Source organism: Lytechinus pictus, chromosome 10 (genome assembly GCF_037042905.1).
Source record: "Lytechinus pictus isolate F3 Inbred chromosome 10, Lp3.0, whole genome shotgun sequence".
Classification (NCBI taxonomy): domain Eukaryota; kingdom Metazoa; phylum Echinodermata; class Echinoidea; order Temnopleuroida; family Toxopneustidae; genus Lytechinus; species Lytechinus pictus.
Window position 1 is genome coordinate 78,624 of NC_087254.1, and position 27,406 is coordinate 106,029.

The 27,406-nt window shown below is 33.5% G+C and overlaps 1 protein-coding gene across 7 annotated transcripts; it reads left to right on the forward strand.

Annotated features, from left to right (window-relative positions):
- Positions 1-27,406, forward strand: LOC135155596 (uncharacterized). Of its 7 annotated transcripts, none has more exons than XR_010294719.1 (11): positions 4-149; positions 2,733-2,786; positions 4,086-4,139; positions 10,627-10,713; positions 11,268-11,372; positions 15,909-15,993; positions 20,374-20,436; positions 21,986-22,143; positions 24,003-24,067; positions 24,375-24,462; positions 24,985-27,406. XR_010294719.1 is itself a non-coding variant. In XM_064105091.1 (10 exons), exons 4-10 carry the CDS (start codon positions 10,650-10,652, stop codon positions 24,399-24,401), a joined length of 591 nt encoding a protein of 196 aa, XP_063961161.1. In that variant the 5' UTR covers positions 5-149; positions 2,733-2,786; positions 4,086-4,139; positions 10,627-10,649; the 3' UTR covers positions 24,402-25,051. The 7 variants fall into 7 exon arrangements, 1 of the variants encoding a protein (XP_063961161.1); XR_010294717.1 differs by having other exon boundaries at positions 6-149; positions 10,627-10,737; XR_010294720.1 differs by lacking the exon at positions 11,268-11,372 and having other exon boundaries at positions 1-149; positions 10,627-10,737.

The following is a 27,406-nucleotide window of genomic DNA, read 5'->3' on the forward strand; positions in this document are numbered from 1 at the left end:
TCAAATTGATGCAGCATAGCAGCGCAGGGGTTCGAAGTTCGGCACACGTATATGGTTGACGCTCCCACATCGCTGCGAAGCACATCGATGAGAAGTACATTGGCTATAGGCCGATATTTCATTGAAATCTTCAAAATATGAAAAATCTGGTAAGTCCCTTGTTATTATTACATATCATTTTAGATATACAAATCCTCTTTTTATGTTCTGCGGAGTTAAATTTTGAATGCCAGTGTCGGGTGAGGTACCTCACCCCGCCTCACCCGCTTTCCTATAGCAGTGCTTAAGGCCTTCACTACAGCGGTGCGTATTGGAGACTTCGGTCTATGTAGGGACTCGGGAGGGATTCCGTGAGGCCAGACGAAGTCTCAGCGGAACATATCGTGACCAAAATAGACAGATTTTTCGGTCTAATTTTTGCAAGCCTAGGCCCTATAAAAGGCTATGTTATTTGCTGTATTTGCAAGGCCCCCTAGAATTGAAAACTCATTGCCAAACACAAAAAATATTTTCAAAATTAAAGATTTGAGTAGGGCCCTACTCTCTCTGGTGATAGTCTCTAAATGGAAGACGGATCATTCATCTGTTTTAATATTTTTTGTTACGGTACAGTAGATTCTATGCCTAGACTAGAGTCTAGACTCCTAATCATATTTTAATTTAAGAATTATTTTTACTATTTGTTCTTGTGTGCTGTCATCATCGGCCTAGTTTTACTAGTTTTGTTATAATAATAATATTTTAAGACCTTTTTTTACAATTTGTGTTGTGTACTGCTAAGTTTCACTTCACAGCAGGTCTTATTTACATGCTATTTAGTCTGTTTCTGTCTGGGGCATGTAAACAAACAACTATTCTACTAGTATTTTGTAATAAATCTAGAGGTACTCTACACATTTATCCAAAAGAAAATAGAGGGGTTAAAACATTGTACTAATGACAGAACAGCTCTTGCGTGGGTGGATCTAGCTTTAAGAGCGTCGTGATGAGAAAATTTGTATATCATTTTTGATATGGTCTTCATGACACTTTAAAGTCTTGGTTAAAATTTCTTGCGGGCTCATGTAAAGAAACGGCTATTCTAACATTTTATAAAAAATCTACACATTTTACAAAAAACTAGAGGGGTTAAAATATTTTACTTAACTTCCGAACACTTTTTGCGTGGGTGGATCACATTTTTCATTCGGTGAAAAGATGAAAAATAAGTAACAATTCTTATTCAGTGCTATGGTTTTCGCTTCAATATCCACGTGTCACCATGTTTTCATGTGTTAATTCTTGCCGTCGCAATACTGCCATTTGCACAACAAAGAAAGCCAATCTCGCCCATCACATGCACTAGTCTCGATCTTCGCGTACACGTGCAGAATATTTCGTTAGGAAAAACGTAATGGTTACACGTGGGGTTTTCTAAGCAAATATTTTGCACACCTTCAGATCAAGACTAGTGCGTGTGATCGGGTAAGATCGGCTTTCTTTGTTGTGCAAATTGCAGTATTTTACAGCACAAATTAACACATGAAAACATTTGTAGATTTTTTACAAAATGTAAGAATAGTTGTTTGATTCATGACCCGGGCAGGAAATTTTAACCAAAGTGTTAAAGGGTCTTGATCATCATTTCAAGAATCATATAAAAAATTTCATCATCACGATGCTTTTAAATGCTAGGGTGGATCGCATTATTCATTCGGTAAAAAGATGAAAAGAAAGCAACAATTCTTACCCAGCGCTGTGATTTTCACTTCGATACCCACATATCGCCATGACTTCATGTGTTAATTTGTGATGTCACAATACTGCCTTTTGCACAACAAAGAAAGCCGATCTCACACGATCGCACGTACTAGTCTTGATCTTCGCGTGTGCAGAATATTTGTTCTGAAAAACCCAATGTCGAGTTTTCCAAGCAAATATTTTGCACACCTTCGATGATACTTATCTGGGCGACAAAGAGCTGATTAGTTTTTGTTCCCAAGGTAGAAGGTCAAAGGTCATAGAATTCAATAAAGTACATAAGAAATAGATCATTTTCGCGATAAATCAATAATTCTTTGATGGATCAATTGCAAACTTGGCTCATTTGGCACATACAAGTGGTGATGAACTGATTAGTTTTGGGGGTCTCAAGGTTAAAGGTCAAGGTCATAAGAAAGAGACCGCTCTTGCGTTAACTAAAAAAAATTGATTGATCAACTTCAAACTTGGCTTGATTTGGGGTAAAAAGTTATGTTTACAAATTCAATAGATAACATAAGAAATAGATTGTTTTTGCAAAAACTTGAAAATAATTTTAAGGATCAATTTGGAAATTTTATTACATATGCACTGGGATGTGACATTGATGAAATTAGTTTTCAGGGCCATTGGGTCAAAGATCATGATCATGAATTCAATATAATACATTATATATAGACTGGTTTTATAATAACATTTACTTTTTCATGCATCTAATTGAAAGTTAATTGAAAATTAATTAGAGGGTGACAATGACCTGAAGGTTACATGTTGTGAAAAATACTTCATCAATAATAAAACATTATTGGAACACTACAAAAAATTTATGTTTCTTTTTATTTTCGATACAGCTACCCGTAAACAAACAAGAACGGGTGCTAGCTCTGTGTAAAGAAAAATAATAATTGTTTTAAAAAAAGGAGAGCAGTGGGTTTGAGTATGTATGTGTTATAAAAGAATTTATTTTTCTCTCATTTTTTTTCCCAATGTAGATTACCAAAGTTACAGCATAGCTTGTTCGTTCCTGTATTTTGCTTGAAGTTAGAGTAAGTATGCATGTACAGTTGAAACTCATAAAAAGATCTGATATAACAATATTCCTGATAAAACAAGGTAATATTTCGGTCTCGGCTCTTTATATTCTTTTGTTTTTTAACCCTGATATAACAAGATTTGTGCTATGTTTTTTCTTTCTCCCCGTTTGTCTTTATCTCTGTATCTCGTTTCTTTCTTGGCTAAAATGTATACACGTAGATAGCCTATCGAACCAGCTTTGAAATAATAGTTTAAATAAAAAAGATTAATTCATAATGAACAAGCAATACACTCTTCTGAAAATGGTATGAATTTGCATTTCATATTGTGAGTGGCAAGTCACTACTTGAAAAACATTCTACTGATCAATTTTTGAAAGTTTGATCATATGTGATAAGGGAGTGACAATTATGTAATTACAGTGGAAATTCAGAATAACGAGGTCCTTGGGTACATCAAAATTTCTTTGTTATAGCAGGAATGTCATAATATGAGGGTTAAAAAAACAAGAGAATTTAAGAGCTTAGTCCAAAATATTACCTTGTTATATCAGGAGTATTATTTTATCAGATCTCTTTCTAACGAGTTTCTATTGTACTTATGGGGGTGATGGATCAAAGGTTCAAAGCAAAAAATGTATGACATGCATAAGAATGGACTCTTTAATGCCTCTATCCATTAAAAGTGGATGCTGGAAGTATTACGTATTCGGGTTGTCCGTCCGTCCATCTCTCCCATTTTCGTTCTCACGCTAACTTAAAAACCAGTCAACCAATCAACTTCATACTGATTGATTTGGGGTAAAAAGTTATGTTTACAAATTCAATAGATAACATAAGAAATAGATTGTTTTTGCAAAAACTTGAAAATAATTTTAAGGATCAATTTGGAAATTTTATTACATATGCACTGGGATGTGACATTGATGAAATTAGTTTTCAGGGCCATTGGGTCAAAGATCATGATCATGAATTCAATATAATACATTATATATAGACTGGTTTTATAATAACATTTACTTTTTCATGCATCTAATTGAAAGTTAATTGAAAATTAATTAGAGGGTGACAATGACCTGAAGGTTACATGTTGTGAAAAATACTTCATCAATAATAAAACATTATTGGAACACTACAAAAAATTTATGTTTCTTTTTATTTTCGATACAGCTACCCGTAAACAAACAAGAACGGGTGCTAGCTCTGTGTAAAGAAAAATAATAATTGTTTTAAAAAAAGGAGAGCAGTGGGTTTGAGTATGTATGTGTTATAAAAGAATTTATTTTTCTCTCATTTTTTTTCCCAATGTAGATTACCAAAGTTACAGCATAGCTTGTTCGTTCCTGTATTTTGCTTGAAGTTAGAGTAAGTATGCATGTACAGTTGAAACTCATAAAAAGATCTGATATAACAATATTCCTGATAAAACAAGGTAATATTTCGGTCTCGGCTCTTTATATTCTTTTGTTTTTTAACCCTGATATAACAAGATTTGTGCTATGTTTTTTCTTTCTCCCCGTTTGTCTTTATCTCTGTATCTCGTTTCTTTCTTGGCTAAAATGTATACACGTAGATAGCCTATCGAACCAGCTTTGAAATAATAGTTTAAATAAAAAAGATTAATTCATAATGAACAAGCAATACACTCTTCTGAAAATGGTATGAATTTGCATTTCATATTGTGAGTGGCAAGTCACTACTTGAAAAACATTCTACTGATCAATTTTTGAAAGTTTGATCATATGTGATAAGGGAGTGACAATTATGTAATTACAGTGGAAATTCAGAATAACGAGGTCCTTGGGTACATCAAAATTTCTTTGTTATAGCAGGAATGTCATAATATGAGGGTTAAAAAAACAAGAGAATTTAAGAGCTTAGTCCAAAATATTACCTTGTTATATCAGGAGTATTATTTTATCAGATCTCTTTCTAACGAGTTTCTATTGTACTTATGGGGGTGATGGATCAAAGGTTCAAAGCAAAAAATCTATGACATGCATAAGAATGGACTCTTTAATGCCTCTATCCATTAAAAGTGGATGCTGGAAGTATTACGTATTCGGGTTGTCCGTCCGTCCATCTCTCCCATTTTCGTTCTCACGCTAACTTAAAAACCAGTCAACCAATCAACTTCATACTTGGCTCGATACTTCTCTGAACTGATTAGTTTTTGGTTTGCAAGGTAAAAGGTCAAATGTCATAAAATTCATTAAAATACATAAGTACTAGACCATTTTTGCGATAAGTCTGAATTCTTGTGCCGGATCATATGCAAACTTGGCTCGTGTGCACATACAAGTGACGATGAGCTGATTAGTTATGGGGATCTCAAGGTTAAAGGGTCAAGGTCATAGAATACATAAGAAAGAGACTGTTCTCGCTATAACTCGAAAAAATCTGACGATCAACTTCAAACTTTGCTCATGTGTGCATATGGAAGTAATGATGAACTGATTTTTTTTTTTTTCAAGGTCAAAGATCAAGGTCATACAATTCAATAAAAGACATAAAAAATAGATTGTTCTTGCAATAAGTATCAAACCCTTTGACAGATTAACTTTAAACTTGACTCACGTATGCATATACAAGTGACGATGATCTGATTAGATTTGGGGTCTCAAGGTCAAAAGTCAAGCTCATGGAATTCAATAAAATACCTAAGAAATAGACCGGTCTTGTTATAACTAAAATATCCTTTGATGGATCAACTTCAAACTTGGCTCATTTTAGCATATACAAATGACAATGATCTATTAAGATTTTTGGTCTCAAGGTCACATGATTCGATCAGGTTTACAATATACATGTTTGATTTTTGGAGTAATAATTATTTATTTATCGATTTCATAGTCAAAAGATCAAAGGTTTAGTATTTGTTTACTTTAATTGAAACAGAAGCTGAGATATATTTCTGGTCTCGCACTGGCGAAACATTGTTGCAACACTTGAAACAGGAAGGTGGGGAAATTCATGTTTCTTTCTCTTCTCTCTACAGCTTCCCGTAAACAAAGAAGAACAGGTGCAAGCCCAGTATTAAAAAAAAAAAATTTAAAAAAAATTAAAAAAAAAAAATTAAGAAAAGGAGAGCAGGTGAAACCCCTGGAAAAGGAGAACAGGTGAAACCCTTGAACAGGAGATTAGGTGAAACCCCTAAAAAAAAAAATTGTTCAAAAAAAAGGAGAGCAGGTGAAACCCCTGGAAAAAAAAAAAGATAAAAAATTTAAAAAAAGGAGAGCAGGTGAAACCCCTGGAAAAGGAGAACAGGTGAAACCCTTGAACAGGAGATTAGGTGAAACCCCTAAAAAAAAAAATTGTTCAAAAAAAAGGAGAGCAGGTGAAACCCCTGGAAAAAAAAAAAGATAAAAAATTTAAAAAAAGGAGAGCAGGTGAAACCCCTGGAAAAGGAGAACAGGTGAAACCCTTGAACAGGAGATTAGGTGAAACCCCTAAAAAAAAAAATTGTTCAAAAAAAAGGAGAGCAGGTGAAACCCCTGGAAAAAAAAAAAGATAAAAAATTTAAAAAAAGGAGAGCAGGTGAAACCCCTGGAAAAGGAGAACAGGTGAAACCCTTGAACAGGAGATTAGGTGAAACCCCTAAAAAAAAAAATTGTTCAAAAAAAAGGAGAACAGGTGAAACCCCTGAACAGGAGATCAGGTGAAACCCCTGAAACAAATCCGTCTATCACACAATTCAAGACAGTAGACCTTGCACCTTGCACGAAAGCTTGGTTGAGTAAAAAAGAATTGTGGGTAGCAAACTAAAAAATTTTTAAAAGGAGAACAGGTGAAACCCCTGAACAGGAGATCAGGTGAAACCCCTGAAACAAATCAGTCTATCACACAATTCAAGACAGTAGACCTTGCACCTTGCACGAAAGCTTGGTTGAGTAAAAAAGAATTGTGGGTAGCAAACTAAAAAATTTTAAAAAGGAGAACAGGTGAAACCCCTGAACAGGAGATCAGGTGAAACCCCTGAAACAAATCAGTCTATCACACAATTCAAGACAGTAGACCTTGCACCTTGCACGAAAGCTTGGTTGAGTCAAAAAGAATTGTGGGTAGCAAACGGAAAAAATAAAAAAAAGGAGAACAGGTGAGACCCCTGAACAGGAGATCAGGTGAAACCCCTGAAACAAATCAGTCTATCACACAATTCAAGACAGTAGACCTTGCACCTTGCACCTTGCACGAAAGCTTGGTTGAGTAAAAAAGAATTGTGGGTAGCAAACTAAAAAATTTAAAAAAGGAGAACAGGTGAAACCCCTGAACAGGAGATCAGGTGAAACCCCTGAAACAAATCAGTCTATCACACAATTCAAGACAGTAGACCTTGCACCTTGCACGAAAGCTTGGTTGAGTCAAAAAGAATTGTGGGTAGCAAACGAAAAAAATAAAAAAAGGAGAACAGGTGAGACCCCTGAACAGGAGATCAGGTGAAACCCCTGAAACAAATCAGTCTATCACACAATTCAAGACAGTAGACCTTGCACCTTGCACGAAAGCTTGGTTGAGTCAAAAAGAATTGTGGGTAGCAAACGAAAAAAATAAAAAAAAGGAGAACAGGTGAGACCCCTGAACAGGCGCACAGGTGAAACCCACTGTAAAACCGGCGAAGAGGTGAAACCCCTCAACAAGCACACAGGTGAAACTCCTGTTAAGTTAGTAAAAAAAGGAGAACAGGTGAAACCCCTGAAACCAAGAAAGTCTACCCCACAATTCACGACAGTAGACCTTGCACCTTGCACGAAAGCTTGGTTGAGTCAAAGAGAATTGTGAGGACTGGTAGCAAAAAACTAGTTAACGAGATAAACGAGATAACGAGATAACGAGATTAACAAGAATAACGATAAAAACAAATAAAATAACAAGAAAAACAAAAACAAAAAAAATTAAAAAAGAAAGCGGAGAACAGGTGAAACCCCTGAAAAGGAGATGAGGTGAAACCCCCCAAACAAAGCAAAAACAAAAACAAAACAGAAGAAAAAAGAGAAAATAAAGACGTGTACTTCATTATTTGACTGTAAAGTGTTTCTTTCTTATGAGTTTGAAAAATTACAAAGAGAGTGAATAAAATTGGAGTCAAGAGGACAAGTGGTGTTGAGTAATCTGAAAGAGTTTATTTTACTAAGGTTATTTTTCTTTTAGGATAGCAGAGTGAGGAATATATAATTAAGAGAATAACATTCAGAAGTTTAGAGACTCTCAAGAGAAAGAAGTGAGTAATAAATTATATATACTGAAAAAGGAGACGAGAATTTATATCCAATTAAGTCTAGAGATACAGCTGGGCTTGAATCGTTGAGGAAAGAGTATTTGATTATTTACAGAGTTTTTAGAGGGAAAAAAAGGTGAGGAGAATTGAAGTAATAGGAGTAAGTTGTAATTACAAGTTAGCTTGAGTGGTTGTGAAGAAAATATTGATTAAAAAGTGTTTAGATTGAAAGTAAAGATGTGAGCTTGATTAGGTAGAGTATTGTGAATAAAATTGAAGTCTAGGAAACAAGGTTGAGAAGTACTAGTGGACTTAATAATTTCAGAGGATATTTGATCAAATATATTTCTTATTTAAGGAAGAAATAAGGCTGGTTAATCAGAAAATAAGTGATCAAAATTGTGCTAAGAGACAAAAGGCTAGAGGTTTACAACTTTTGCAAACAAGAAAAAAAGTGGCCTTGATATATTATAAACACAGTTTGTAAATTGAGAATAATTGAAGCTTATGAGATCCAGATAAACAAGTAGGCTCGAGTAGTTCCAGAGAGGGTATTTTATCATTTGCAGAGTTTGATGAAAAGAAGCACACCTGATATAAAAGAATAAGGCTCAGAAGTTCATAGATTCATAAGAAAGAAGTGACTGATGAACTATACTGAAAAAAGGTAAGGAAAATTGAATAGAATAAAATCGAGAGATAAAACATAGTTTGAGTAATTAAAGTAAGAGTTTTTGGTTGTATACAGAGGATTGAAGAAAAAACAAACAAAAAAGGGTTAAAAAACAGTTTGAGTAATCAAAGTAAAAGAGTTTTTGGTTATATACAGAGGTTTGAAAAAAAAAGAAACAAAGGGTAAAAAACATAGTTTTAATAATTAAAGTAAAAGAGTTTACAGACATTTGAAGGAAAAAAAAGAAACAAAAAAGGGTAAATATTATTTGAGTAATTAAAGTAAAAGAGTTTTTGGTTATGTACAGAGGTTTGAAGAAATAACAAAAACAAAAAAGGGTAAAAAAACATAGTTTGAATAATTAAAGTAAAAGAGTTTTTGGTTATATACAAACGTTTGAAGAAAAAACACACAAAAAAGGTAGAAAATATTGTTTGAGTAATTAAAATAAAAGGGTTTTTGGTTATATACAGAGGTTTGAAAAAAAAAAAAAAAGGGTAAAAAACATAGTTTGAATAATTAAATAAAAGAGTTTTTGGTTATATACAGACGTTTGAAGAAAAAAACAAAAAGGGTAGAAAATATTGTTTGGGTAATTAAAATAAAAGGGTTTTTGGTTATATACAGAAGTTTGAAGAAAAAACAAACAAAAAAGGGTAAAAACATAGTTTGAGTAATTAAAGTAAAAGAGTTTTTGGTTATATACAGAGGTTTGAAGAAAAAACAAACAAAAAAGGGTTTTAAAAAATTGATTAATAAGATAAAGTTAAATATCCAAGTGAGCTTGAGTAGTTCGAAGAAATATTTCATAAAAAAGTTTCTAGATTGCAAAAAAGGCTTGAACTTGATAAATTAGAAAAAGAAAATTCAAATCGAGATAACAAGACTGGGAAGTACTAGTGGCTTTCAAATTAGAAAGAGAATATTTGATAAGAGAATTTGTTTTTATCTAAAAAAGAATTGAGCTTGGTTTATTGATAAAAAGTGAGCGAAGTTGAAGGAAGAAAATAAAATTCAGAAGTTAACAGAGCTTGGAAAAGGGAAATTGACCTTGATAAATCACCTGTACATTAAAAAAAGGAAATATTGAAGAGAATAAGATCAAGATACACTGTTATAAAGAGGATATTTTATCATTTACAGATTTTTGGAGAAAGAGCTAAGCTTGATAAATCAAGTATCGAAAAGAGTAAGAAAAATTGAAGTAAAAGAAGAAGGCTTAAGTAAAACAAATTGGTTTAAGTGGCTGGAAAAAATTAAATCACAGATTTTCCATTTTTGTTAAAGCGAGCTTGATATATAACAAAAGTAGAAAAATTGAAGTAAGAGAACAAGGTACAAGAAATACAACAAGGCTTATATAATTTAATAGCCAAAACCCATAAATTCATCCAATAGGAAACCAACGTTTGTTGAGAAAAAAAAAAATATTGGATAAGAGTATTTTGTGAAATACAAGGAGGCTTATATAATTTCATAGCCAAAACCCGTATATTCATCCAATATTCCAGTTGTAAACCAGCGTTTGTTGAAAAAAAAAAAGTTATTGGATACGAGTATTTTACGTGTTGAAAACACATCAAGGCATTCATTTGGAATTAACTAGTTGAACTGTAAAATTATAATATTGAGCATTTTATGTCTATTGCAGAAGAGAAATTGAAAATGGCTGTCGATCATTTCAGCTCAGTTGTTCATGAAATTTTGAGCATACTCTCTAATTATACATCGATGATCAATACAGATGTTGATGAATGTTATCTGTGCATGGATAAGATCAATGAATATGAAACCTACGTAACGTGTGAATCTTGCAACAATGATTTCCATGTGACATGTAAGGAATACGTGAACAATAACAAATTTGCTGACCAGAGATTGATATGGATTTGTTCATGTTGTGGTTATAGCAACATTGGTGATCGCATATTTGACAGAGAGTGTATTCCATCTCATTATAACAGATATGAGCCTCTAATGGAAGCAGATGATGATGATGATGATGATGATGACAATAGCAATAAGAACATCAAAACCTTCAAGCAGACAAGGCAAGTTAAGGGAGCAAGGAAGAGGTATGTCAAAGAAAAAAAGAGCACAGTGCTTACAGATCAATGTAGCAGATATGAAAATGGTGTAACAGACAATCTGTCTCAAAACTTGCTCAGTGAAGAATTTGACAATAGCTGGGTGAAAGTAAAATGCAAGAGAGCAAAACTAATGGCAAGAAAAAGGGAAGAAAGGTTGCAATCAAATTCAGAACAAAGAAATGATCAGGGCAAAAGGCAGGAAAGATCAGTCAATGGTGTATTGTTGGAACCAGGTGTAACGTACATTGGCACAGCATTCAAGACATTTTATGGAAGTCGTAAGAGGAAAAACACAGTACAGAAAAAAGAGAATGATGAGAACCACAAAATGAAAAATGAAGAAAAACATGTTGGTGTCCAATCCTATGCAGAAACTCTATTGAGCATTTATGCTTGCAGTGTGAAATCTCCGCTTTCCATGAAATTTTGTAATGATGCCAGTAAGGAATTTGAGAAAATGCAAAATCGATCCTATGCTAATGTAACTACTAAGTTGTCTCCATTGTCGAAACCAGATTCTGCTAAGCACTCCAACCGAAGAACGTGTAATATTCTGGGAAAGATGAAGGATTTGAGACGGTACAGAGTTCATGCAGGAGGCAAACAAAGGAACAAGAAAGGTCAGTTTATCAAAGTGAAAAAAAGGGTAGATGATGTCGATTGCACTTTTTCAAAATCGTCAAAGAAGGAAGTAAAAGAGTTGAACACAGATATGATCCACAATGAAGTGACAAATTCTTCAGAGAAAGAAAAAGTTTCTAATCAATCAAACAATTCTGATAAATCGATCACAGTAGGCAAAGATAAAGGAGAATCAAGAGGCAGTAATGACGGTCATCCTCCAAACATGCCATTAAATGAGAATGGAACAGGTGAAATTAGAAAACAAAGTATCGGTAGTGCAGAAAACATGAATGTCACCAATGGAGTAAGGCAAGTCGATTTGCAGGATGATATTGAAGAGAATGAGGAAAGCGGTAGCGACATTGACATTGATACACCTATCAAACGTAATCGTAGGAATTACATCGATTCAGATTCAGACACCAGCATTGAAACTGTTGCAGTTATACCTTGTAGTTCAATTAAAAGTGAAGAGTCATGTCAGGGTATTGGTACACAGCATGTACTTGATGAAACGTGTCACATTGAAATTGTTCCAGATGCAAGACTGAACGAAAATACAAGCAATGCAATTTTGAATACGGGAGATGAGTGTATTGATTACTCTCATGTGCAAATTTCCTTGGAATCTGATATCAAAGCAGACATTGTTGAAGAAGAAAATGAAGTTGAAATCTGTTCGAATGAATCAGGAGACGAAGTAGAGTTTGTATCAGATCTTGGAATGTGCGATAGACCAGACAAGTCTTTCAAATTTGTACCCCTCGAGATGAATGAGAAACAAGCGATTTGTAAAAAAATGAATATTAATTGTGCACAGAAGAGCTGGCTTGAAAGTTTTAATAAAGACGAGAATATTGGGATTCCTTCGTGCATAAAAATTATAATTAGAGATGGCAACTGTTTCTTTCGTGCAATTTCGTATGGAATTTCCGGTACTGAACGTCATCATGCGATTCTGCGGAGACTTACCGTTAATCATTTATTAGAAACTAACGATATGTTCAGGAATACATTGAGAAGTGAGTTCAGAAGTGTCAGAGAATATGTTGTTGAAAAGAGAATATCGGAAGATGGAACTTGGGCTACGGACACGGAGATGAGTGCATTGGCCAACTTAATTGATACTGATATCTATTCTTATAATGACCAAGTACCGTGTTGGCAGTTGTACTCTGCTAAGAAACCTGGCAGCATAAATGTTATTACAACTGAGAGAGGCATTTTTCTACAATACACAGATAATAATCATTTCAATGTAGTTGAATCTGTTAAGAGTCTTGGTAGTGATTCATCAAAGACCACAAAAACAAAACAAGATGTGAGTACAGCAGTAGATACACGAGTCAAACCAGTTGCACAGGGAAGATTCAATCAAGGTCATGAAAGATTTGGTTGTTCATCTGGAAAGCAATGTGTTGCTAATTCATTATCAGCTCTGTTGTACAGCAAAGTGAAAAATGCGGCTGATTGGAATAATGATGATTTGGATAGGATTTTGATCAACGGGGATGAATTGTATCGTAACATAAGGCAGTTTGTTTCACGCCAAGACGAATATTTATTGATTTCTGATCTACCAAAACTCTTGGAAGCCTATGATGAATTGTTCGAGATTGAATATCGTGAATCGATTCCTGGTTTGCTAGAAGGAGATGAATCAACTTTGGTGGACTCAATTTCATTGCCACTGAAACAAGCACTAGAGCAAGAGTTATGCAGTGATGTCAATGCTAGCTTTGTAACATTTTCTGGGAACACTTTTGTTGTCATATCTGCATTTGAATCTTTTTTTGTATTTGATTCTCATTCAAGAAACTCAAGAGGCTTACTCATAGAGGATGGCTTTAGTGTAGTACTAGAAAGTCCAAGCTGGCAAGGTGTTCACAAGCATTGTATGAGGTTGGCAAGGACTTTGGGTTGCTCTGAATATACGCAATATGAAATCACAGGTGTTATTGCAAGAACAATTTCCGGCAAGAATGAGACATTGAATGGTCGCTTTCAGTTACCTGGCATTTCATTGCCCCAAGATCCATTACCGAGTGACAATGCAATACACGTAGAGAATGATATCTGTGATAATGTTGGAACAATAGAACAAAGTGTTTTTTCTGACAAATTAATTGATGAAGACGAGTTATTAAGTCCAGTTGATGAAGTGGATAACATAATCTTTTGTGATGAAAGCAATATGATAAAAGAAGCTTCAGAATCGACAACATGGACTATGAAAAGCTCCCCTGCAGACAAAGACATTAGTATGGAAAGTACTGATGCTAATGATTTTAATCGGTGTGCCAATGAGCCACAGAATTTAGAAAAAAATGGAAGTTGTAATCTGACAAGAAAACGAAAACTGGATACTTTGGAGCAAGAAATAGAAGCTAACATAGATGTTTGCCAAGTAACAAAGAAATTTAGATCGCAGGACATAAACAGAGACAGTTCTGTCCTTAAAGATGGAAATTCTAAGAGAACGGAAAATATCAATGAAAGAAATATTACTGACATGAAAAGTGATAGAAGCAGTACGAAAATGCAGAAAAGACGTAAAAGAAGTTGTACACAAAGAATGAAATACAAAAAGGAGTTTATGAGAAAAATTCGTGGTAGGGTATATGAAAACAAAGTAGAGGCTTGTGTCAAAGATGCAAATACACCTAAGAAAGGAAAAAAAGAGAGCAAAAAATCAAGATATCATGAAGATATTATCTGGAGAATGGAAAAAATTAACAAGGTCAAAGGAAACTACAAATACACATCTGATTCTGATTTTAAGGTAAAACAATGTGCTACCATGAAAAATCTGTATCAATCTAATTTGAAATATAAAACATGTCGACTTAATGCAAATAAAACAAGATATATGACAGATAAAGACTTCCAACAAAAAGTGAAAGAGACTATGAAAACCAGATATCAGAATGAAGAAAATTACAAGCAGAAAAAGAAAAATACCATGAGACACATGATTAAAGAAAAGTATGCAAAAGATTTGAAGTTCAGATATAAACAAAAGAATATCATGAGAAATAGATACCAGAATGAAGAAATGTACAAACAAAAACAAAAGAATATCATGAGAAATAGATACCAGAATGAGGAAATCTACAAACAAAAACAAAAGAATATCATGAGACACATGCTTAAAGAAAAGTATGCAAAAGATGAGCAGTTCAGACAAAAACAAAAGAATATCATGAGAAATAGATACCAGAATGAAGAAATGTACAAACAAAAACAAAAGAATATCATTAGAAATAGATACCAGAATGAGGAAATCTACAAACAAAAACAAAAGAATATCATGAAATTCATGTCTTTAAGGAGATATAAAAATAGACAATATAGACAAAGGAAATTGGCAATGTCAAAAGAGAAATATAGAAAAATCAAAAAGTTTAGAGAAAGTGTAATAAAACGAAATACTAAAAGAACTATTGCTAAAAAGGAAAAATTGTGTAAATTTAACAATGTAATCAAAGAATTTAGAGAAATTGTATCTCATGGTCCAGAATATGTATGTGCTGTATGCTTTAAACTTCTTTTTGAAAATCAAGTCAAGAAATGTGTAATTGATGATTATAAGTTTCAGATCTGTATTAGTACAAAGTATTTGCATGTTTGTAATTCAGAATGTAGAGGAGATTGTCCAGTAAAAACCTCAGCTAGATCATCTTTATGGATATGCTTTACTTGCCATAGAAAGTTGAAATCTGACAGAGTACCTGCAGAAGCAAACCTAAATAACTTGCAATTACATGAAATTCCAAAAGAACTTGCGAACTTAAACACATTGGAACAGCATTTAATAGCACTAAATATTCCCTTCATGAAATTGATGGCATTGCCTAAAGGTGGTCAAAACGGAGTTCATGGTCCAGTCGTGTGTGTCCCTTCAAATTCTTATGAAACTGCAGATATTTTACCAAGAGCACAATCAGAAGATCAATTGATTCGTGTTAAACTGAAAAGAAAATTGTCTTACAAAGGTCATTACGAGTATAAATTTGTAAATAAAGAAAAACTGCTTTGTGCTTTGCATTATCTAAAACTAAATAACAAATATTATTCAAATATCACTGTGAATGAGGGATGGAAAAATTCAATGGAACGAAATGAAAATGATGATGAAACTGAAGAAGAACAGGAAAGCGAAATGAGTGCTCAGACTCAATTAAGAAATTATTGGAAAAATTATTGGAAAAAATGGAATGAAGATATTGACAGTATTTTGTCTAAGGACAAGAAAAATGATGAAAACTTCAGACAGAGTGCCAACGTGCCAAATACAAAATCAAACAAAAATGACATCAATGATGAAAAAAAAGACATCACTGACGAGGAAGACCGTTTCCATGGTTTGCATCTAGATTCATGTCTTCAACCAGTTGATATTGGACAGGAAATTCTTGATCAATATTTTGATGAAATAATATGCTGTGCCCCTTGTGAAGGAAAAAATCCTGTATCCGTTCTGCAAGATGAAACTAATGAAGCTAAATGTTTTCCTATATTGTTTCCCAAAGGTCAGCCGACGTACCATGATAGAAGGGAAGAGAGGATAACATTAGGACGTTATCTGCTGAACCGATTGATGCATGTTGACAACAGGTTTGCTCAAAATACAGATTTTATTTTTTATGCTCAGTATATCTATGAAATTAAACAAGTTTTGTCACAAGTGTCTATTGCATTGAGACAAAGTTGCAACAAAAAAGATGATTCCTCACCAATTACTGCCTCAGATTTGAGATGTCCTGAAAAAATTAAAAATGTTTTAAAATCAGACAAAGGATATAAATTTCTTAAGCAGATTCGAGGGACACCTCCTTACTGGCAGAAAACACAAAAAGATATTCTAGCAATGGTTCGACAGCTTGGAAAACCAACCTGGTTTGCTTCATTTTCTTGTGCTGATATGAGATGGCCAGAGATTATGAATACATTACTAAAACAGCAAGGAGATAGCAGAAAGTCAAGTACCTTAGATTGGGCACAAAAATGCAAGCTGATGAACTCAAATCCAGTAACATTAGCAAGGATGTTTGAGAAAAGATTTCATACTTTTCTTCATAAAGTCATTTTATCACCATCTGCTCCTATTGGGAACATCCAAGACTTTGCATACAGATATGAGTTTCAACAAAGAGGAAGTCCACATTGCCATATTTTGTTCTGGGTTGACGCCCCACAATTAGGAAAAGACAAAGATGAAGATGTTGTACAATTTATAGATAAGTATATTTCTTGTGTGACGCCTGATAAGGAAGACGATCCAGAATTGCATGAAATTGTTCGTTCTGTACAGCAACACAGTAAAACGCATTCTAAATCGTGCAGAAAAAAAGGAACGACTTGTAGATTTAATTTCCCGAGACCACCTTCAGAAGAGACGTTTATCATTAAAGTTAAAGATAGAAAAACAAACAAAAAGAAAAAGGGTGAAAATGGAGAAGATGATAGAAAAACAAACAAAAAGAAAAAGGATGAAAATAATGAAGATGCTGAGAAAAAGGCTACAGAAAATGCAAAAGAACTGTTGAATTCTGTTAAAAATGCCTTGTCGGATGGAACTGAATATAATAGTACTAAAGAACTTTTTGATAAACTTGAAATTACACAAAGCCAGTTTCAAGAGGCACATCACGAGATTGCATCACAGGAAAGTGTGGTAATCACAAGAAAGCCTGGCGATGTATGGATAAATCAGTATAACCCTAACTTATTGAGGTGTTGGAATGCTAACATGGACTTACAATATGTGACAAATGCCTATGCCTGTGTTATTTACATTGTGTCCTACATGTCAAAGGCAGAAAGAGAAATAGGAATGCTTTTAGAGCAAACAGTTTCTGAGATGAAAGATGGAAATAAAGATGCTAAAGAAAGTATGAAATCAGTCGGGCAAGTGTACATGCACAACCGCGAAGTATCGGCTCAAGAAAGTGTATTCCGTGTTTGCAGTCTAAGACTGAAAGAATGTTCTAGGAAAGTTGAATTTATATCTGTTGGTCCTGATCCCATAAGAATGAGTTTACCGTTAAATGTCATAAGAAACAGACCTGATTGTGATGATGATGAAGAAAATATTTGGTTTCCTAGCAAAATTGAGAGATACAAAGCTCGACCTAAAGATGCAATGTTCAAAAAGATGTGTCTTGCAACTTTTTGTTCTCAATATAGGATATTGACCGCTTGCCATATGAAAAGCAAAGTGCACAAAAACATCTTTAAACTCAGAAATAATTTGGGATACATTCAAAGACGAACTCGTTCCAAAGATGCAGTCGTAAGATATCCACGATTCTCGTCCACCAGATCACCTGAAACGTATTTCATGAGTATATTGCAACTTTTTTTGCCACATTATATCGATGAGCAGTTGAAGCCTCCTGGGTTCAAAAGTTATGAAGAGTTCTATGAGACAGGTTGTGTAAAATTATCTGGAAATGACTTGCAAAGGGTTAGCTCAGTTATCAGTAATAACATGAAAAAATTTGAAATCAATGCAGATTCTATCGAACTGGCACAAGAGCATTTAGATCGTTTTGGTGTACCAGAAGATGCATGGGGCCTATTATGTCCTGAAAGTGAAGTACAGAGACTTGAACATCCAAACGTGTATGTTGATGCCGAAGACCAGGATGAAGAACTTGCTATGCCTGATCTTAAAGAATCCAAAAATAAAGAAAACTTTGCAGTGGAAATTAGGACTCATAAAATTTCAAAAGAAGATAGGCATTGTATCATTAGGTCAATGAATGAGAAGCAGAAAATTGTGTTTTATAAGATACGGCAGTGGTGTCTCGATAAAATAAATGGAAAACAAGTTGAACCCTTTCATGTATTTATCACAGGTGGAGCTGGCACTGGAAAAAGCCATTTAGTCAAATGCATATACTATGAATCAACACGTATATTAGCCAGAATGATGCATAATCCTGATGATGTCTCAGTGTTGAAAATGGCTCCCACTGGAGTAGCAGCTTATAATATAGATGGTCATACTATTCACAGTATTTTGTCTATTCCACCTAATGCACAGATGCCTTACCAGCCATTAAGTGAAGAAAAAATAAGCATTCTTCGCAACAAGCTAATTCAGTTGCAAATTCTAATCATTGATGAAGTGTCCATGGTAAATCAAAAATTGATGTTTTATGTCCACAGTCGTCTACGGCAAATAAAACAATCACGAGATCAGACTGCTTTTGCTGGTGTTTCCGTTATTGCTGTTGGAGATATGTATCAATTACCTCCTGTCTTTGGAAGCCCTTTATATAAAGATACACTTGAAGGAGTGTTATGGAATGACAATTTTAAAAAAGTAGAACTTCAAGAAATTATGAGACAAAAAGACGATGCAAAATTTGCTCTTTTACTGAACAGATTAAGAGTAAAAAAACGAGATGATATTCTTTCTGATGAAGACCTGGCAGTGCTAAAATCCTGTGAAACTGGTGAAGAAAATGAAGACGCTCTTCATATTTATTCATGTAATAAGGAAGTAGATGAATGGAACAGGAAATTGTTGCATAAGAAATGTTCCAATGTGATATGCTTGAAAGCCGAAGACACAGAAAGAGACTCGAAGAAGGGAAGTACAGTTCGCGAAAAACCTGTCACACGTTGTAGAAGCCAATTACCCAGTTATTTATGGATTGCCATCGATGCAAGAGTCATGTTGGTCAAGAACATTGATGTTAGCAAAGGCCTTACAAATGGATGCTTTGGAAATGTTTGTGAAATAATTATGGACCAAACAAATTCTAAATATGTTTGCATCAGAGTAAAATTTGACAAGGAAAATGTTGGTATACATTCCATTGAAAAATGTAACGAATTTCTGGGTAAGAAGTATTCAAGGAGACAGTTTCCATTGAAACTTGCTTATGCATGTACAATACATAAAGTACAAGGTTTGACCTTAGACAAAGCTGTGGTATCATTGAAAAGGACATTTGAGTCTGGTCAAGCATATGTTGGGCTTAGTCGTGTTTCTTCATTATCTGGCCTTACTATAGAAAATTTTGAATCTAAAAGTATACATTGTAATCCTGAAATCAAAGAAAGATTGGATAACATGAAACCATTTATTGAAAATTTGGAAGCTGAAAAGAGTGATAGTGATAAGTTCACTTTAATTTTGCACAATATACAAGGATTAAGACAACATTTTTTAGATCTTCGTTCCCAACAACAATTTATGAATGCAAACATAATTTGTTTGACTGAGACATGGATTAATGATGACAACATTTTAAATATTTTTATGGATGGACATAAATTCTACCATCAGCCACGTAGTCTTTCATACAATGAATCTGGAAATTCAGGCAAATTTAAAGACCTAGCACACGGCGGCGTTGGAATGTATGTGAAGAAAATTGACACGAGCAGATTAAACATAAATGTGGATAATTTGGAGTTTATTGCAGTTCTTATTAGTAGATCTCCTTCTCTTGTTGTTTCAGTCGTATATCGACCTCCTTCTTATGATATTAATAATTTTTGTCAAAATTTGACTGATTTGATAAATGAACTGAATAAAAGATGCACAAGATGTATTATAACAGGTGATTTTAATGAAAATTTGATGAAAGGATCATCAAAGATACATCAGTTAATGTCTATGAATGGTTACAAACAGCATGTTATGAATCCTACAACAGAGAGTGGAACATTAATAGATCATGTTTACAGTAAGGGATTAGACTCATTAGAAGCTGAAGTCATTCCTGTGTATTATAGTTATCATGAAGCAATTCAAGTAATATTTTAGTTGACGTGAAATGAAATAAAAATACTCATGTACCCGTTTTCTATTGAATTTTGGAAGTGTTTACTTAAGATACATTATAGTAACATCCTAAATCAAGAAGCATTAATTTTGAGGCATGTAAAAAAAAATCATATTGAGTGTAATATGATTGTGAATGCAGTTTGTTAATGTATTAAAATATCTTGACTGTTATTTATCGTACGATACAGATGTCAAAAGGGAGGAGAATGTTTATCTGATATCTTAGAAAAGCAAGAAGGAAAGAATAAAGGGTAAGTGTAGATTTAATTTTGTATTGATCAAATAGTTATGATTGCAAAATGAAAAATTTAACATATTTTGATAAATGAAAGTCTGCATAGATTATGAATAAAGGCAATTTTCAAAAGAGCTCTGCATTTATGAATACATTAATTAAAAAAAAAGGATATTCAACCAAGTATATTTAAATCAAGTTCAAAACATTACATTTCATGTAAAGGACATTATGACAATGCCTCCACCCACCAAAGGTGCTGCCAGAGACATTATGTTTTCGGGTTGTCCGTCCGTCCGTCCCACTTTCGTTCTCGCGATAACTTAAAAACCAGTCAACTAATCAACTTCATACTCGGCTCGAGGACACCTATCTGGGTGACGATGAGCTGAGTAGTTTTTGGGTCCAAAGGTCAAAGGTCAAAGGTCATAGAATTCAATAAAATACATAAGAAATAGACCTTTCTCACAAAAAATCAAAAACCCTTTGACAGATCAATTTCAAACTTGGCTCATGTGTGCATATACAAGTGACAATGAGCTGATAAGTTTTGGGGTCTCAAGGTCAAAGGTCAAGGTCATAACATTCAATAAAATACATAAAAAATAGACTATTCTTGTAATAACTCTTAAACCTTTTGACAGATCAACTTTAAACTTGGCTCATGTGTACATATACAATAGACGATGAGCTGATTAAATTTTTTGAATGTCAAGGTCAAAGGTCAAGGTCATAAAATTCAATAAAATACATCAAAAATAGACCGATCTCATGATAACTCCAAAACCCTTTAACAGATCAACTTCAAAACTGGCTCATGTGTGCATATACAGCTGACAATGATCTGAGTAGATTTTGGGTCTCAAGGTGAAAGGTGAAGGTCATAAAATTCAATAAAATGCATAAGAAATAGATTGTTCTAATGATAACTTTTAAACCCTTTGAAGGATCAACTTCCAACTTCTTTCATGTGTGCATATACAAGTGACAGTGATCTGTTCAGATTTTTGGTCTCAAGGTCACAGGATTCAGTGAAGTTTATATGTTATCTGACTAGATTCTGCAGTCGCAAGATCAAAGGTCTACTATTTTATACTTTATGGAAAGAGAAACTAGGATATATATTTCTCGTCTGGCAGTGGCGGAGGCGTACATTTCGACCGTGCGCAGTCAAAGATTCGTCTGGTTTCAAAATGCAATTACTACTGCAAAGATATTTTATTTTACAATACATGGTGTCATAAGAAGCATCAGTTTATTATTGCAACAGCAATTATCAAAAAGAAATGAAACAGAATTTGAATCTAGTTTGGAAGTGAAAGAAATGAAAACTTTCTACTAAGAATGTGCTTTTATTTTCAATGAATACAGAAATCTTGTAATTTATAATGACTACATGGTATACATCGACTCAGAAAAAAGGTAGTCCAAGGGGGAGGGGGTTATGGGACAAAGATATATAAGTGTATTGTGTAATAGTTCTTAATTTTCTTTACATACCATTTGCAGTTTCTGTAATACACTGTGTAATAATGTTGTTCTCTCAATGTTACTATTAAGTACAGGTACCAACAAGAACCCAAACACCAACAATGTGATAACTCCTCTTGGGGATTACTGCCTGACTTGCGGTTATTAGACCGCTTTTCATCTAATGATTTGGGACCATGTAGGAGTGTGCATAGTGTACAAAGCCATTCATTTATGCAGTTTCACTCCATTGGTTTGTATTGATGAAATTTATATCCAATCCCAATCGGTGCCATACAAGCCTGGTGTCTGTAAATGCTCCTGTGAGTAATGTGCTGACCAGGTTTATCCCTGAAATTGTTAGTGAACGGAGCAGCTGGAGGATCCCAGCCCTTGGTGATAAATGCTGGGTATTGTGGTGAATAATAATGTTTAATATCATCAAAACACTTGTCTACAAACAGGAAAAACAATTTAGAAATTTGTTTTATTGACAAGATTTGATGATGATAACTTATGAAATTTAGATAATTGAAAATGTGTCACAGATATGTAATCCCCTCTCACCCATATTTAGTGTTTGTCGTCCAGTTAATCATTTGTCGTCCAGTTTATCATTACTCTAAACAAAAGACTTTAATGAAGAACACACCTTCAAGACAAGGATTGACTAACTCCTCACTACTTGCGCACTTATTTCAAAGAAAAACGTTTATCAACCATAATCTGTCAGTCTCATTGGCTACCAGACAAATCGCCTGCCCACAAATGCTACAGGTCCTTGAAATTGTCAAAGAAAAGACCACTTAGAGGACATTGGCTCGTCTAAAATGTAACTGGACTCTGTGATGGGTCACTTTGTATAAATTTGTTTATTATCATCTGAACAATTTCAGCTTTCTTATCATTGCAGAATTTTTGTTTATTTTGATTTTCAACAGTTTTTTTTTATTATAGTTCACAATCTGCTTCATATGTAAACCCCAACTGAGATGTGCAATACAAAAAGAAATCAAAAGTAAATCAATGATTCAAGACTTATAAAAGCCATGTCCACCCCAAGAACAAATGGATTTGGACGAAAAGGGAAAAATCAAACGAACATGCTTTATGCTGAAAATTTCATCAAAATTGAATGTTATTATAGTATTTGAAAAGAGGTCGGATTTTTCCTTTAAGATTTACTTACAAGAGTTGGACGAAGAGGGTGTAAAGTGTTTGTCTTATCACAACATTGAAATGTACATCTCAGAACAAATAGTTCCATTTTTGTAAAGTTATTATATTGAATATGGACTGTTATTAGAAATGAAAATTATATATAATTATTTAAATTGCTTGGGATAAAGTATACTTCCTTTTTTATGAAATTGTATTACGGAATGGTGTTATAACTTAGTAAAGAGGAAGGATCTTGTGAAAGTGATTATGTTACGCGGGAAGAAAACCCGCTTGGTCAGTAGAGATCGATTGATTTGAGGTCATTGGTCAAGCTACTCAGTGAGGAGAGCAATCAGTCAGAGAGTCCTGTAGGATCCAGATAATTTAGATCTCAATCCTGTCGAGGTATGTTGATTGATATGTGCTATTTTATAAGAGAAGGATATCTATGTTTTGGAATATATTATCTCTAAATCATGAACTAGAATTAGAGCATTGAATCGTAATTTTTCTGTTAGGTCAAGGATACCTACTACGTGGCATGTTACGTAACAATGAATGTGTGTATATATGTATCGGGTACCTATCGATTCAAGATGGTATCACTCTTTCCTTTTTGTCTTGGAATTGCCGAATTGGAGGACTATATTTATGTAGTTGTATTTCTTTAACGCTCGATAAATTATTTACCTGGTGTATTTAAATAGACGATGAGTAGAATTTATAAATCTGAATAATTCGTAAACCGGGAGATTTGGTAAATGGTAGCCTCAAGGTCAGGCAATGTCAAATCATTTCGTACTGATGGTTTCGATTAATTATCGATTTAACTTTAATCGATTAATATTTTCGCCAGTTCAGTTATATATTTTAGATTTTAAAATGATACGTGATCAATTGATATTATACAATCATATATATTAAGGATTGGTGTATCGTTTATTTATTTAGGAGTTCGAATGTTCATTGTTGATGGAACTAGCTGGATTGTGATGATTTCTGGGTTTTCTACGAAGGTACGAAAAGTTATGAATTTTCCTTGTAATTTAATGACTGTGTTGTTCGAAGTGATATCTTATAATATTAGGATAAGAATGATTGGTGAATTTGATTTTTTTCCTTCGAGCATTGAAGGCTTAAATGATAACTTTTTCATTAGATCACGGTGTTTGAATTAATAATTCTAATTTTTTGTCAATATGATGTTAAGAACATTTACAGTTAATCGATTGTAATTTCCCTGTAAGATGTATAGGAACCTAAAAGGTATTATGATATAGTTGAATAGTTACTCATGCAAATGTATGTTATTATTTATTTTAGATTGCAGTGTTGGGTACCGGAATCTGACCCTAGAAAGTGATTGTTTTGGTCCTTGGTATGGTTTTTAACCTGTATCTGCCCTAGTCGGGTGAGTCAAGATGGCCGTACTTAAAAGATTGATACGTGCAGCATTTTTTACCAAAATTAACGGTGTTTTGTGATCGATTACGAAAGTTTGAATTTGTTGACATATATAAAAGATTGATATATTTGGAAGAATGTTTCCAAAGTTTGCTATATAAATTGTGAATTCATATATTTTACAATGAAAGAAACTATTGCAAAAGAGGTCGATTTAAGCTTAGAAACATATAATATCTATGATAATTGTGACTATTTAATTATCGATAGTTGTATTAATAACTTGTTATAAATATTATTACTTTTCGCATATTATCGAGCGCAGACTAATATCTACTTATATGATTGCAAATCATTTAAAAAAAAAAAAAAACACACATTGTAGTGGCCTGCTCAGTGATCGACAGGTGTATTCGTAATATTAAGAGTTTATATTCTGTCTTGACATGTAAATGCTTTATTCATGCTGTAATGATATTTTGAACATTATACTCATGTTCTTTATTGTTTCTCTCTTTTCTGCTTGCAGAGGTTTTTTCTTTTCCAATTTGTTATATACTGAACAACTGTTGTGCTCAAGTGGGAAATTAAATTCCGCTCACAACCTACAACTCTCGTCGTATCGTGTCTTGTGTTCTGGAGTGTCCTGACAACTTCCCCCAAAAATCCAGAATACTACATTATGTCAGTTCAAAGTTTTTCTGTATTCAGCAAAACAGTTGTATACACATCATGCTTTGTATGCAATTTAGAAAGTGATGACATCAAGTCACTATTTCTTTTGTATTTTTATTAAATAAAATATGAAATATTTCATTTTTTTCCTCCTTAGAAAACAAACCAAGTTTGATTCTATTCTCACATTCTTCATAAACCATTGATAAAACCTGTTGTGAAGAAATTAAGTGTATCTGTGTTATCATATTTTCAAAAACATGAAATTTGGTATGATTTATGTAATAAAATGCAAAAAAAGTAGTGAGTATGTGACATCATCAACTCATTGATTTGGACATGACCACGATTTGGTTATAACTGTTTTGTATAAGATAACCAATATTTTAAAATTACATTACTTTCTTATTTTCCATGCAATTTGTATTAAGTGTGTGACATAATGTTTCCTAGATTGTCCTCTTTTGGTTCAAATCAATTTTTGTTGGGGGTGGACTACTCCTTTAAGGAAAGTGTCTTAAATTGGTTACTTATGTTACATTTTTGTATTGTTTTATATTATCCATTTACTACTGTTTTATTTGTCACTGCACTTGAGTGTTTCGTGATTACCAATGTATTCAGATAATTGGAAATTCAGTTTTGCTGTTGTGATTCTTTTGTGAAATGGTGATTGAATGTAAAAAAGAAAATTTGCATCCATTTTAGATTTCAGTTCATATGTCTGCCTTTTGGAGAAACAGTTACCTGACTAGATTTCAAAGTGTGAAGATTGAAGGTCTATAGTGTTTTTTTGTTCATGGAAATAGAAAGTAAGAAATATTTTTCTGGTCGGGCAGTGGCGGAGGCATACATTTTGACCGTGCACAGTCGAGATTTATCTAGTTTTCAATGAGAATTGTGGCAACATCATTTTAATCACCAAAAAACATAGATTGTTTTGACTGAGTAAAAGTAGAAATAATGACACATTTATGAATTTTGGGAGAAAAGTTTATTTGATTTGTTTTGATCATTACAGCATTTTAAAGCCTGACAGTCATTTACATAATATTGCATAACTTGAGAACCACATATATGAATTTGATATGGAACAATGTGCAAAGCTTGTATGTAAATTGTGTTGAACCACTGTGTTGATGAGTTCTCAACATTGTCAGTTTTCACAGTTGATTTAACACCACAAAAAATTAAGCCAGTTATATTTAAAGAGATCTTCATTACCAATTGACCTGCGTGAATGGTAAAACATCCCACTATTCATAAAGGAAAGTTATTATTTTAGTTTCTCTTTATACATCAGTAACTGACATTGTCTAAAGCAAGCTAAAGAATTTTTATTCCTCTGCTCATCAAAAGTGGTTGCCGGTGGCATTATGTTTTGGATTATCCGTCTGTTCGTCCATCCGTTCATCTGTCTGTTCATTCCATTTTTGTTCTCGCAGTAACTCAAAAACCATTTCACAGATCAACTTCAACTTGGACCATATATGCATTAGGTGCTCAAAATGATTTCACACATGCGTATGCATGTATGTATCGTTAGAAAAAAATTAATATTCATATTCTGTTGGTACATGATCTCATTATTTAGGGTTAACAGATCAAGGTCAAGGTCAGAAAGTTCAAGCAAGTACATAATAAATACTCTGTTCTTGCTACAACTCAAAAACAGTTTCATGGATTCACTTGAAACTTGAATCCTGTATGGAATGGCGGTGAAGAAGATCTCATCAGTTTAAAGGTCATGAGGTCAGAGGTCAAGTTCACAAAATTAAAAAAAAATAGATAAAAATACTCATTTTTACTTTTACAATTTTGTAGATCATCTTGTAACTTTGATTGTGTATGCATCTGTAATGAATTTTTGCTTTTCGCTTAATGGACTTTTTGCAAAAAATATCAAACAACAAAAATGGTCTACTCCACCAGGCCCCCCCCCCCCCCTCTTCCCAGTGAATTGTTAAACTAAGCATCACTTTTCTGTTTAGATGCAGTATTTTGCAATAATACATTATATGAATGAAACTTTATGTATGTAGTCTGTGTATGTATTTAGGATCCCTATGATATTGGAATAACAATGTAAGCCCAAGCCTTCAGGGCTTTGGGTAACAGTTAAAATGCTGTGAACCTTTTAATTTGATTATTATGAATTATTTGTTGATCATTGTTATTGTATTTATATTTTCTTTTTTATGTTCAGAAATCTGTCATTATCTTTTATGGCTTTTGATTGTACAAATAAAGATAGAAAATAAAAATACTAAAGAGTA